We start from the raw sequence: 13,421 nt of genomic DNA on the forward strand, positions 1-13,421 counted from the left end.
GTGCATTTGGGAGAAAGAAAGTTGAGTGTGTGTGTGTGTGTGTGTGGGAGAGAGAGAGTGTTGCATGTGCGTGTGGGAGAGAGATGAGTGTGTGCATGTGGAGAGAGGAGATGAGTGAGTGTGACAGAGGGAGAGTTGTGTGTGTATGTGTGGGAGAGAACGAGAGGGATGAGTGTGTGGAAGAGGGAGAGAGATGTGTGTGTATGGGAGACAGAGATAAATGTGCACTTTTGGGACAGAGATGAGTGTGTGTATCTGGGAGGGACAGAGATGAGTGTGTGTGTCTGGGAGGGACAGAGATGAGTGTGTGTGTCTGGGAGGGACAGAGATGAGTGAAGCCTTCCATTGTTTGCTGGAGCAGACGAGTGAAGGAGCAGAGAGAGAGCTAAGATTTTACCTGTTAAAAACCTGTTTAAAATAAGTTTAAAGCACTTTGTTCTTTGTAGAACTGTTTAAAGCATTTATTTATTGTATTTACTGCTTTAAGAATTCTGAGGGAGTGGTTAGCAGGCAGTTGTGGGCCATCAGCTTTAAATCAGCGCCAGGTTTAAAAGGAGGCCTGGTGTAGACAGCGGGCAGTGTCTGAGCGGGCAGCGGAGTGAGTGGGAAGCAGAGTGAGCTACTAGGGCTTAATATCAAAAAGGGCTGGAAGGAAAAAAGGCCAGGTGAGTTCGTTTGAAAAACAAAAAAAACAAAAAAATTTTTTCAAAACTACTACAGTGAATAATGGAGGGGCATGTGATGTGTGGTTTCTGTATGATGTGGGAACTGGTGGACCCTAGGGTTCATCCCAGTGACCATGTCTGCAGTAAGTGCAGGTTGCTAGAGGAGCTCCAGCTCAGGGTAAATGAGCTGGCCTCTGAGCTACAGACACTGAGGCTCATCAGGGGGAGAGAGGGTGCCATTGTCAATGGGGTGCAAGTGACATCCACCCCCCCTAGACTGGCTAACTCTAAGGGTCAGGGACAAGAGGGGGCTGCTGGGAGGAGGAAGGGGGGTGAGGAGCGGAGGCCTCAGCCTCTTAATCTGCATAACAGGTTTGAGGTTCTTGCTTCCAGGCTGGACGAGAACGAGGCAGGTGAGGTTGGTGAGCAAGCTGCACACGGTACAGTGCTGCAGCAGGACATAGGCAAAGAGAAATGGAAAAGGAACGTAGTAGTGATTGGGGATAGTGGGGTGAAGGGTATTGACACTGTCCTTTGTCACAATGACAAAATGCACAGAAGGGTGTGTTGTCTGCCTGGTGCTCGGGTCCGGGATGTCGCATCTGGGCTGCAGAGGAACCTGGAGTGGGAGGGTGAGAATCCGGTCGTTGTGGTACATGTGGGTGCCAACGACGTAGGCAAAATGCGAACTGAGGATCTGGGGAGGGAGTATGAAAAGCTGGGAATGGAATTAAAAAGTAGAACCGACAAGGTGGTTATCTCTGGGCTACTGCCTGAACCGTGTGCAGATGGGCGTAGGGTTGACAGGATTAAGGAAGTGAATGGGTGGCTCAGGGATTGGTGTGGAAGGAATGGGTTTGAATTTATGGGGCATTGGCACCAGTATTGGGGTAGGTGGGACCTGTTCGGGCGGGATGGGGTTGGTCTGAACCGTGCTGGGACCAGAGTGCTGGCGAATCGAGTAAAGAGGACTGTAGACAGGGCTTTAAACTAATTAGGGGGGGGGGGGGAGGGTGCGAGGGTAGGTGACCTTACGAGGTCTAAAGTTAAGGAGAGTGTACATGTAAGGGAAGAGGCCGAGGATGTCCCAATAATAGAGGGAGTAGGGGGCGTGAGTATAGTTGGTGGCGTTGCGGCAAATAGGGTCCAGGTGAAGGCTGGGATGAAAGCACTTTATCTGAATGCACGAAGCATTCGGAATAAAGTGGATGAGCTGATGGCGCAGATCGACACAAATGGATACGATCTGGTGGCCATTACAGAGACGTGGCTGCAGGGTGACAGGGACTGGGAACTGAATGTACAGGGCTATCAAGTGTTTAGGAAGGATAGGCAGGAGGGAAAAGGGGGGAAGCGTAGCTCTGCTGATTAAGGATAGCATCATGGTGGTAGCAAGGGATGATATTGGAGCCAAGGAGCAGAGGGTGGAATCGTTGTGGGTGGAGATTAGGAACAGCAAAGGGAGGAAGACGCTGGTGGGTGTCGTCTATAGGCCCCCGAATAATGATCTGGAGATGGGGCGGGCTGTTAACGCGCAAATAAGTGCGGCGTGCAGGAATGGGACGGCCGTAGTTATGGGGGATTTCAATCTGCATATTGATTGGTCGACCCATGTTGGACGTGGGGGGCTCGAGGAAGAGTTCTTGGAATGCTGCTGGGATAGTTTCCTCGAACAGTGTGTGTTGGAGCCGACGAGGGAGCGAGCTATCTTGGATCTGGTGCTATGTAATGAAGCAGGTAGAATTAGGGACCTTGTGGTGAAGGATCCTCTTGGGGAGAGTGATCATTGTATGGTGGAGTTTCTGGTGCAGATGGAGGAGGAGAAAGTGGGTTCCCGGACACGCGTCCTTTGTTTGAATAGAGGGGAGTATGGTAGGATGAGAGAAGAATTGGCGAATGTGGACTGGGGGAGCGCATTGGAGGGAGGGTCTGTTGAGGAGCAGTGGAGGATCTTTAAGGAGATCTTTCTTGGTGCTCAACGGAAATTTATTCCAATGGTCAAAAAGGATAGTAGGAGGAGAGGTAATAAGCCGTGGATAACGAAGGAGGTGAAGGAAAGTGTTAAACTAAAAGCGGAGGAATTTAGAGTAGCTAAGAGGAGTGGGCGAGAAGAGGATTGGGAGAGGTTTAAATGTCAACAAAGATTGACAAAGAAGTTGATTAGGAAGGGTAGGAGAAACTATGAAGCTGGGCTAGCGCTTAATATAAAAAAGGATAGCAAGAGTTTTTATAAATATATAAAAAAGGAAGAGGCTGGCTAGGGTGAATGTTGGTCCTTTAGAGGATGAGAAAGGGGACCTAGTGGTAGGGGATGGGGATATGGCTAAGGTATTGAATAACTTTTTTGTTTCTGTCTTCACGGAGGAGGACGTGAATAATTTGCCGGGTGTTAGCGATGGAAAGGTGGTAGGACTGGAGGGTCTTAATGACATTACTGTTACTAGAAAGGCGGTGCTCGACAGACTGGAGGGGCTGATTGTGATCAAGTCCCCAGGACCGGATGGAATGCATCCGAGGGTTCTGAAAGAAATGGCGGAGGTGATAGTGGATGCCTTGGTAGTTATTTTCCAAACGTCACTGGATTCCGGGGAAGTGCCGGATGATTGTAAAACGGATAATGTTACGCCGTTGTTTAAGAAGGGTGCCAGGCAAAAGGCGGGGAATTATAGGCCGGTTAGTTTAACGTCTGTGGTAGGTAAAATGTTAGAATCTGTCATTAAGGAGGAAATTGCGAAGCATCTTGAAGGGAATTGCTTGATAGAGCAGACGCAGCACGGTTTCATTAAAGGGAAGTCGTGTCTGACAAATTTACTGGAGTTCTATGAGGATGTGTCTAGGGCGGTGGATAGAGGAGAGCCGGTGGATGTGGTCTTTCTAGATTTTCAGAAGGCGTTTGACAAAGTGCCTCACAAGAGGTTATTGCAGAAGGTCGAGGGACATGGAGTTGGGGGTAGGGTGTTAGCGTGGATAGAGGATTGGTTGTCAAATAGGAGGCAGAGAGTGGGGGTCAACGGGTGCTATTCGGATTGGCGGATGGTGACTAGTGGAGAGCCCCAGGGGTCGGTGCTGGGGTCTCAGCTTTTTACTATTTATATAGATGATCTGGAGGAGGGAACCGAGTGTAGAGTGTCGAAATTTGCTGATGACACCAAGATTGGGGGAATGGCAAATTGTGCGGAGAGTGTGGAGAGTCTGCAGAAGGATCTAGATAGGCTGGGCGAATGGGCCAGGAAATGGCAAATGGAATTTAATGTTGGCAAATGTGAGGTGGTCCACTTTGGTAGGAAGAATGGTAGGAAGGACTATTACTTACGGGGCGAAAAACTGCAGCAGGCGACGGTGCAGAGGGACCTTGGGGTTCTTGTGCATGAGTCGCAAAAACCCAGCTTGCAGGTGCAGCAGGTGGTCAGGAAGGCGAATGGGATGCTGGCCTTCATAGCGAAGGGGATTGAATATAAAAGTAGGGAGGTCTTGCTGCAGCTGTATAGGGCATTGGTGAGGCCGCAACTGGAGTACTGTGTGCAGTTTTGGGCGCCGCACCTGCGCAAAGATATTTTGGCCTTGGAGGGAGTGCAGAGGAGGTTTACTAGGCTGATACCAGAGTTGAGGGGGTTGAGCTATGAGGAGAGGCTGAATAAACTGGGCTTGTACTCGTTAGAGTTTAGAAGAATGAGAGGAGATCTCATTGAGACATATAAGATGATGAATGGGATGGATAGGATAGAGGTGGAAAGACTCTTCCCGCTCAAAAAAGACAATAGGACTAGGGGGCACAGCCTCAAGATAAAAGGGGGGCGGTTTAGAACGGAGTTGAGGAGGAACTTCTTCACTCAAAGGGTGGTGAATCTCTGGAATTCTCTGCCCGTTGAAGTGGTGGAGGCTGCCTCGCTAAATATTTTTAAGAAGCAGGTAGATGGGTTTTTGATAGGAGAGGGGATTAAGGGTTATGGGGAGAGGGCGGGAAAGTGGAACTGAGCAGCGACAGATCAGCCATGATCTTATTGAATGGCGGGGCAGGCTCGAAGGGCTGGATGGCCTACTCCTGCTCCTATTTCTTATGTTCTTATGTTCTTATGAGTGTGTGTGCCTGGGAGGGACAGAGATGAGTGTGTGTGCCTGGGAGGGACAGAGATGAGTGTGTGTGCCTGGGAGGGACAGAGATGAGTGTGTGTGCCTGGGAGGGACAGAGATGAGTGTGTGTGCCTGGGAGGGACAGAGATGAGTGTGTGTGCCTGGGAGGGACAGAGATGAGTGTGTGTGCCTGGGAGGGACAGAGATGAGTGTGTGTGCCTGGGAGGGACAGAGATGAGTGTGTGTGCCTGGGAGGGACAGAGATGAGTGTGTGTGCCTGGGAGGGACAGAGATGAGTGTGTGTGCCTGGGAGGGACAGAGATGAGTGTGTGTGCCTGGGAGGGACAGAGATGAGTGTGTGTGCCTGGGAGGGACAGAGATGAGTGTGTGTGCCTGGGAGGGACAGAGATGAGTGTGTGTGCCTGGGAGGGACAGAGATGAGTGTGTGTGCCTGGGAGGGACAGAGATGAGTGTGTGTGCCTGGGAGGGACAGAGATGAGTGTGTGTGCCTGGGAGGGACAGAGATGAGTGTGTGTGCCTGGGAGGGACAGAGATGAGTGTGTGTGCCTGGGAGGGACAGAGATGAGTGTGTGTGCCTGGGAGGGACAGAGATGAGTGTGTGTGCCTGGGAGGGACAGAGATGAGTGTGTGTGCCTGGGAGGGACAGAGATGAGTGTGTGTGCCTGGGAGGGACAGAGATGAGTGTGTGTGCCTGGGAGGGACAGAGATGAGTGTGTGTGCCTGGGAGGGACAGAGATGAGTGTGTGTGCCTGGGAGGGACAGAGATGAGTGTGTGTGCCTGGGAGGGACAGAGATGAGTGTGTGTGCCTGGGAGGGACAGAGATGAGTGTGTGTGCCTGGGAGGGACAGAGATGAGTGTGTGTGCCTGGGAGGGACAGAGATGAGTGTGTGTGCCTGGGAGGGACAGAGATGAGTGTGTGTGCCTGGGAGGGACAGAGATGAGTGTGTGTGCCTGGGAGGGACAGAGATGAGTGTGTGTGCCTGGGAGGGACAGAGATGAGTGTGTGTGCCTGGGAGGGACAGAGATGAGTGTGTGTGCCTGGGAGGGACAGAGATGAGTGTGTGTGCCTGGGAGGGACAGAGATGAGTGTGTGTGCCTGGGAGGGACAGAGATAGGTATGTTTGCCTGTGAATTCAGCATTCTAGCAGCACTCTTTCCATTTGAACCATTGAACCAAAGCAGTAGCAACACTCCTTCCATTAAAATGGAGCAAAGGCCCAAGTACGTTTTTTAACAAACAAACTTTTAAAGTAAACGTATGTTTATAAGAAGTAGAAAGTACTTCCATAGTTAGCTTTCTGTATGTTTGTATCTTTTATCCTTTTCTTGTAGTTTAGTCCTTCAGCACAGTAATATTTTTTTCTTAGCTGTTCCTTCTGTACTTTTGGGAGTTTAGAAGAGTTCTGCAGCTGGAGAAGTTTGGTATCCCTGCTCTAGAATCAGTATTAAACAATTCCATTTCTAGTCTTATGATGAAGAGTCATTGATGAAGTTGGGATTATTGAGTCTAAAATGGTGCCCTGATGAACTCTACAGTGATGTCCTGTCATCTTCATTTGTGTCAGGCTGCAACTGGAGAAAAATGGATATGTAGAGATCAGTTTGGATGGAGTAGAATAGATAGGTAGCTGTGTAGAATGTACAGTGTCATTTCATTTTTGAGTGAAATGATGTAGTAGATTGGAAGACCTCATCATATACTAAATTAAGAATAATCTCTAGAAGGACATGGCTTGTTGAACCTTTTCTATTTAATTCTTTTTCATGCTTTTGTATGCAATATTTATATTTTGCCCTTTGAGGCTTAACCAGTGTGCAGAAAAGCCATGCTGTTTAATTGCCCATAAGTAGCAAATTTAATTCAAGGATACTCAGAATTCCTTTTCCAATGATTAATGACATTACAGTATGAGTCAACCAGCTCAGAAACTAGTTAGATTTTTATTGAATTTTGTTGTTCCCCAAGTCATTACTAGTCAACCTCCTAGAAATGGCCTGCCCCAATTCAGTCACTTGATGTGAACAGAGACTTAAATAACAGTGATTGTCTTTTAACTTTGTTTCAAAGTGCCAGTAGAAGAAAATTGCTATTAAAGGTATTCCTAATTGTGAAAATGAGCACATGCCCAATTTACTTTTATCATTTTTGCAACTGTGTATGTTCATCACTCACCGGTCTGAAATCCCCTAGAACTCCCTAACTTTCCATCCCATTTTACACCTACTTGCCACCCTACTCTTGTTTCCACCAATCAGCACTGATCTTTGCACATTTTAGGTTTTTAAAAGTTGTTTCTTAATTTATTTGTGGGATGTGGGTGTCACTGGCAAAGGCAACATTTATAGCACATTCCTAATTGCTCTTAAGAAGGTGGTGGTGAGCTGCCTTCTTAAACTTCTGAAATACTTGTGGTGTAGGTACACCCACAGTGTTGCGATGAAGAGAGTTTCAGGATTTTGACCCAGTGAAAGTGAAAAGCAGTGATATACTTCCAAGACTTGGAGGAGAGTTTCCAGCTGGTGTTATTCCCATGTATCTGCTGACATTGTCCTTCTAAGACACTACCCTGAGGAATCCCTGCCGTGATGTCCTGGAACTAAGATGACTGATCGCCAATCACCACAATCTTCTTCCTTTGTGCTAGGTATCATTCCAACCAGGTTTTCCCCGATTCCCATCGATTCCCATTTATCTCGGCTCTGTGATTCCACAATTGGTCAAGTTGTGCTTATGTTGAGGGTAGTCAATCTGATCTGACCTCTGGAATTTAGCTCTTTTGTCCACGTTTGAACTAAAGTCACAATGGAGTGAGTCTAGCAGAATACAAAGTGAACATCAATGTGCAGGTTCTTGCGTGTGCCATTTGATAGTACCATTGGTGATCCCTTCCATTACTTTATTAATGATCGAGAGAAGACTGATGGGGCAGTGGCAGGGACCAGGCATCATGGCCACACCAGGAGAAGCTCCTGGGTGATGGGGGGCATAGCGGGTTGGTGCCCACCTGAAATTCTGGCAGTGCCAGATTAGGCACCATAAATGTGCCAGGGCAGTGCCAAAGGGATGCCTGCCTAAGTGGGGTGGGGCCCGAGTGGGGGTGAGGCTATGACAGGAGGGGGCTTTTGCAGGAGGAGCTCTGCAAGCGGGATTGTTCGGGTGGGGATTTATACAAGAGGGAGATTGTGTAGTTGGAGCAATGCAAGGGGTATGTCATATGGGGGGGAATGCTATGCAAGGGCAGGTGGGTTGTGATGAGCAGGGGCATGTCAGGGGTCCACCAGGGGATTTATTGGAAGGGTCCCGATGCACCGATGCTGGAGACGCATGTTGGCGTGGGAGGTAACAATGCCGCTGATAATGCTCACCAGTCAATTTTTGCTTAACAATTTTGACATTTTCAAACAGAGTACTTTTAAAAACATTTAAATATTTTTAACTCCTCTACAACAGTTTTTGTAAGTTTGCTGGGCTCTTGGACATCCAGCTCCTCTCCAACCTTCCCTGGCATCCCCAGCTCTTGTCCGCTACCCATCTCCTCCCAGCTGTCCCTGCTCTTCAATGTTGCTGATAACAGAAACTGGTATTTCCCCTCATCAATTTCTGTTTACAACATTAGTGAGACCGAGGAACAGAAGGTTTGGGGGAGTAAGGGAGCCAGGGAAGCTCCGGCTGCCAGGAGAAACATGAAAAACATCTTTACTGAGTTACAATCAGTAATTGTCTGTTTATTTTGTGGATGGGGTCATAAGAGTTTGAAGGGCTGACTCCTTGGTTTATACCTCTGATTACCCTAAATGTTTGCATGGAAAATCTACAAGTTGAGGACAAATAGGCAAATTTTTGAATAAAAGGTCCCTACCACTTGAATAACCTCTGGAACCCATTCAGGCACAGCACAACCTTCGGACTTCAGCGTAAATGATCTCAGTGGAAGTTGGGATGCTGTTGTGTCCCTCAATCACAGTGATGAATTTCTCAGCGTTCACTGCTGTTATGAAAGAAAAATCTGGGCCATAGATATTTTACACACAGTGAACACAAACCCTAATATTACATTTATTCCACCCAGGTACTCCTTTCGGTTGTGCTAACAAGGTATTAGATGGTGTGGTCCCAAATGAACATGGTACATGGCTGTATGGACGAAATGGCTGGTGTGATGGACAGGATGTGGCACCATGGAGGAAAGATGTCACTGAACAGGTAAACTTTACTGTTTCGCTTCATTTGAAAGTTATAAAGGGAGAGGAAAAAAATCATTAGACAAGAAAAAAATTGTTAACAACTCAAATCCCATGTACCTTTCTGGATTTAAATCAGAAATATAAAGTACTGGTCCACTTAAATAATGTTATCCCCCAATGATCTATTGAAAAAGTGGAGGCTGCCTGGCACTCCAGTGTACCCTGCATGTTTAAGTCATAGGGCATACCCTGTTTTTCAGTTGACGAGCGCTTCATACTGATAGTTTTGGTAATTTACAAAAGACATTGCAATGAAAAATGTACTTTCAAACACAGAATGAAACTTAACACTTATTTGTCTTCATTTGGCAAGGAACAAATACAGGCTCAATACAATAAGCCTGGCCCACTCCTCCATCACACTCAAAACCTCAGCTTGGCACCTTCCCAAGCAGTCGTAGAAGGTGCAACACTTATCCCTTTACTTGCTTCCTGCTCAGCATCTCGGGCACTTCACATGCACCTCCTTTAATCCGGTCTAACGCAGTCTCTCCTCCCAATGCGATCTACTGTACATTGGAGAGACCAAGCACAAACTGAATGACTGCTTTGCAGAACACCTTTGGTCCATCCTCAAGCAGGACCCAGACCTTCCTGTCACTTGCCATTTCAACACACCACGCTGTTCACATGTCCATCCTCGGCCTGTTGTAGTGTTCCAATGAAGCCCAATGCAAACTGGAGGAACAGCATTTCATCTTCCAAATGGGCACTTTACAGCTTTTTAGACTGAACATTGAGTTCAACAACTTCAGAGCGTGAACTCTCTCCTCCACCACTACTCTATTTCCATTTATTTTATTTTATTTCATTTCTTTATACCTCATTTATTTTTTTCATTATTCTATGTTTATTACTTTATATTCTTTTTATATATTTTAATATTCTAATTTGTTCCACAGTTTCATTTGTCCACTTCTAAATCTTGTTTTCTATCTTGTTTTCCGCCTGCCTCACCACGGCCATCTGCGACATGCCTTAGGTTGTCCTTTGACACTCTGCACCTATGTTCTGCCAATTACACATTCCAGTATCTGAATGGATGCTATTAGCACCATTCTCAACCATTATCACCACCATTTACATTCCCTTTGTCTATGACAACTTAGCCCCCCAACCACACAGCGCCCCCCCCATCCCCGCACATCCTTACAATATAAATCCTGTCTTATTTCTTTGTCTTTAGCTCTGACAAAGGGTCATTCAGATGAGAAACTTTGGTTCTACTCTCTCTCCAAAGATGCTGTTAAACTGGCTGAGATTTTCCAGCATTTTCCATTTTTTTTTCAGGTTTCAGCATTCCTGCCTTTATATTATTATGGTAAAGAAACAAGATGGGTACCTTTGACACATTTCACAATCACGGCTAGTTTAATGCAGCTGCAGCACTAGCAGATTTTCCTGCTGCGAGAGGAGTTTTCAAAGAGTAGCCAATTATATCGCTGAGAACCTATTGAGAACATCTGAAGCAAATAGACAAGGTTGAAAATTGCATTGGGTTTTGTCAGAGTGAAACCTCCAGGTATAGGTCTACTTCTCTTGTACTTCTGGACTAAATCAAATCATGAGGAAAGTCTAGGCTTGGGTCGTCTTGTCAAATTTACAGTGAAATTTGCTTTCCTAAACAGAAGGTAGTAATTTAAAGGTGGATTGCAATTAAAAAGTCATTTTTCTCAATGATGAAAGGAAGGGCTGAAGTTTTACTTGACGCATTGGGAACCAAGAAATTGGGATTCCATCAGAAACACCAGAATTTTAAATCCACAGTTGGTGAAGGATACAGAATCAGATGGTTTTGAAGGTGGAGAGGGTTGATAATGCAAAGGGGAGGGATTATTGAAGGGATTATTGGTAAGTGGGTTGATGGGGTGCTCAGCAATCTTGGAGAGCATTTTGGTGGGCTGGTAGTGAGGCGAATAGGGGTATTGAGAGAGGTTAGGAGTAGTGGATGGAGGATATCAATGGCCTTGGAGCTACACCCAAGGCCTGCATTTGTGGGGTTCATGGTCGGGGGCGGGATTGGAACCGTGTAGTGGGAGGCATTTGAGGTTTGATGGTGAGGTGCGGTTTGACAGTCTCATGGTGGGGGAGTTGGTCGGAGACATTGGAGGAGAATTCATGGGAGGAGTGTCTAACCATGAAAGGTACCCAGACAGACTACTGGTTCGAAGAGGTAAATATAAAGGCACTCATGACCTGTATCTTCTCATCTCTTGCTAATCACAGTTTCATTTTTATATTTAAAATTTGAACCTGTCTCCCTGGAGTATCATCTGTTCAGCTTCCAGCCTCAGTAAAGCCAGAAATGAGCTGGTTGGAAATGACATACCCTCTAAACTTTGTCATAGTATATTGCTGATAATTTCAAGCGTGCAGATGCTTAATTTTCTTTTATGTGGCCACACGCATGCAATAACTTCGAGGCCACAGGTGCACAGCCTATGCAGAAACATTTGCATGTGGCCACACCACTGACAGGGGATATTGACGTGATGTACATTCGGATTGTGCAACAGATTATCTGGACTTTAACAACTCCACCTTTCCCACTTACTGAACCTGAACTGACCCATTTTTATGGTTTAAAATGCTGTCCACAGTTTTAGAAAATGAACAAGGTCCACATATATCAGTCTATGCAACATATTTTATTCTCCATGTGCAATCATAAAACATTGAAAATACTAAAAGGTTAAACTAAAATCATAGTGTACAGTACTTTCATGTTGTGGCACAAAATAATTGCTTTATACAAATTCAGGCTACAGGCAGGGAGTTTTAGATACCTGGAGCACATATCAAGAGTTTGGCTGCTGCATTCAGTAGCAATTTCTGTTCATTAATATTTGTAGTCTCTTACAGAGCATCTGTCGCAAATTAATTTATTTTGTTATCCTGCCTTTAATTTGTCTCCCTTCCATCCTTGCTGTTAAGCACTAAACTTACTGAGTGCTTGTTGTGCTGAATAAAAAAATTGTTTCCTGTTATGCTCTCAACCAGCTGGGAATTGGATTGAAGCACAGAGAAACATCAGTTTAAGAACCCCTTATTTTTGAACTTGAAATTCAAAATGCAGATAATTATATGAGTTTTGGTTGCTACAATTAAGTGATATTGTTCTCTATTTCTGTCTCTTGTGTGACAGACACACGCACACATGAATATGCACAAATGGAATTTAATGCATCACTCCGTGAGCAGGCTGGGAGGCAGGACAGCCTGTACAATGGGATGGAAAGGCTTGGGTGGAGAATCTTGTTGTTGCTGATATTTCAGCAGGGACTGTGCCATGTAAATGCTGGTGCATGCCTGCAACTTGGTTGGAATGGTCCTTCCTGCTCAGGCACCCTATGCTCAACAGAGAAACTTTCAATGGGAAGACATCCTCTGTCCTTTACACCAGCCCACCTGCCCCGCCTCACTGGGGCCTGCTTGACTGCTGTCAATGATTCCATCCTACCTAACTATCTTCCAGAGTTTCAGTGACAGTTCTCCTCGGCTTATGATAGTGGCCACTGCTTGCAGTGGCGCTGCCAACCTATTGTCTGGTAGCTCATGGAGTTGGGCAATTCCCCTGCAGAACCCAGGAACCTTGACAGCAGGCAGCAGACTGCCAGATTGGGATTTAATCCCTCTGGGGCACCCGGAAAGAGCCACTGCTGCAACCAATAAGCTCCACCCATGTAATCGGAGGTATATTGCTGTGATTTACAAATAATATAGCAGTACTTCAAAGGTAAACAGTGCAATGATGAAATGGGACAAATTATTTATAGAGAAAGGTGGCTAAATTGAGTTGCCCAGAAAAACAGTGGCAGGATCATGATGTGAGATTATTGAATGGAATCATCAGCATGGGCCAGTATTGTGGAGGGCTAGCATCACTTAAAGCTAGCCTGCAGAAGGAGGTGCATTGTAAGTGGAGCAAATGTTGACAGTTGTATGGGAGGTGACTGTGACCTGGTAATGAATGAGGAATAGCACAACATTGGAGAGCACAGGGCCCAAAGTCTTGGACACAGCCCTGGAGCGAAACCTACAGGATCTGGATGCAGTTTTTCAAGAAACTCAATGGCCTCGGATTAGTGTTCAACGTCAGTGAACATATCTTCAAGTGTCATATCTCGCCAATTGCACTACTAACCTCAAACTCTGCTCAATTTACCCACATCATTTACCAATCTTTATCAATCAGGATTCATATCTAACATTCAAATGTTCCATCACACATTTAGCATTGCTGCATGTCTCACATCCACATAGCACAGCTTACCACACTACCATTAATGACAGCTACATCAACCAGATAAATTGCATGACATTCACTAATGCATTTGTCTGTGAAAGGGAAGGAAAGTACAAAGTGATGCACAACTGGAAGTAACAGACGTCTGCATATCCTAACCAATTTTGAGGAG

At 46.0% G+C, this 13,421-nt stretch overlaps 1 protein-coding gene across 1 annotated transcript in view; it reads left to right on the top strand.

Annotated features, from left to right (window-relative positions):
* LOC145355530 (uncharacterized) overlaps nucleotides 1-13,421 on the top strand; it is a 201,272-nt gene that overhangs the window by 152,811 nt on the left and 35,040 nt on the right. The window contains exon 11 of the mRNA XM_080207775.1: nucleotides 8,829-8,962. Within this exon, the coding sequence (XP_080063901.1) occupies nucleotides 8,829-8,962 (134 nt within the window). The remainder of the gene's footprint in view (nucleotides 1-8,828; nucleotides 8,963-13,421) is intronic.

This window comes from Carcharhinus amblyrhynchos, chromosome 2, assembly GCF_965287045.1.
Source record: "Carcharhinus amblyrhynchos chromosome 2, sCarAmb.v2.hapA, whole genome shotgun sequence".
Lineage (NCBI taxonomy): Eukaryota > Metazoa > Chordata > Chondrichthyes > Carcharhiniformes > Carcharhinidae > Carcharhinus > Carcharhinus amblyrhynchos.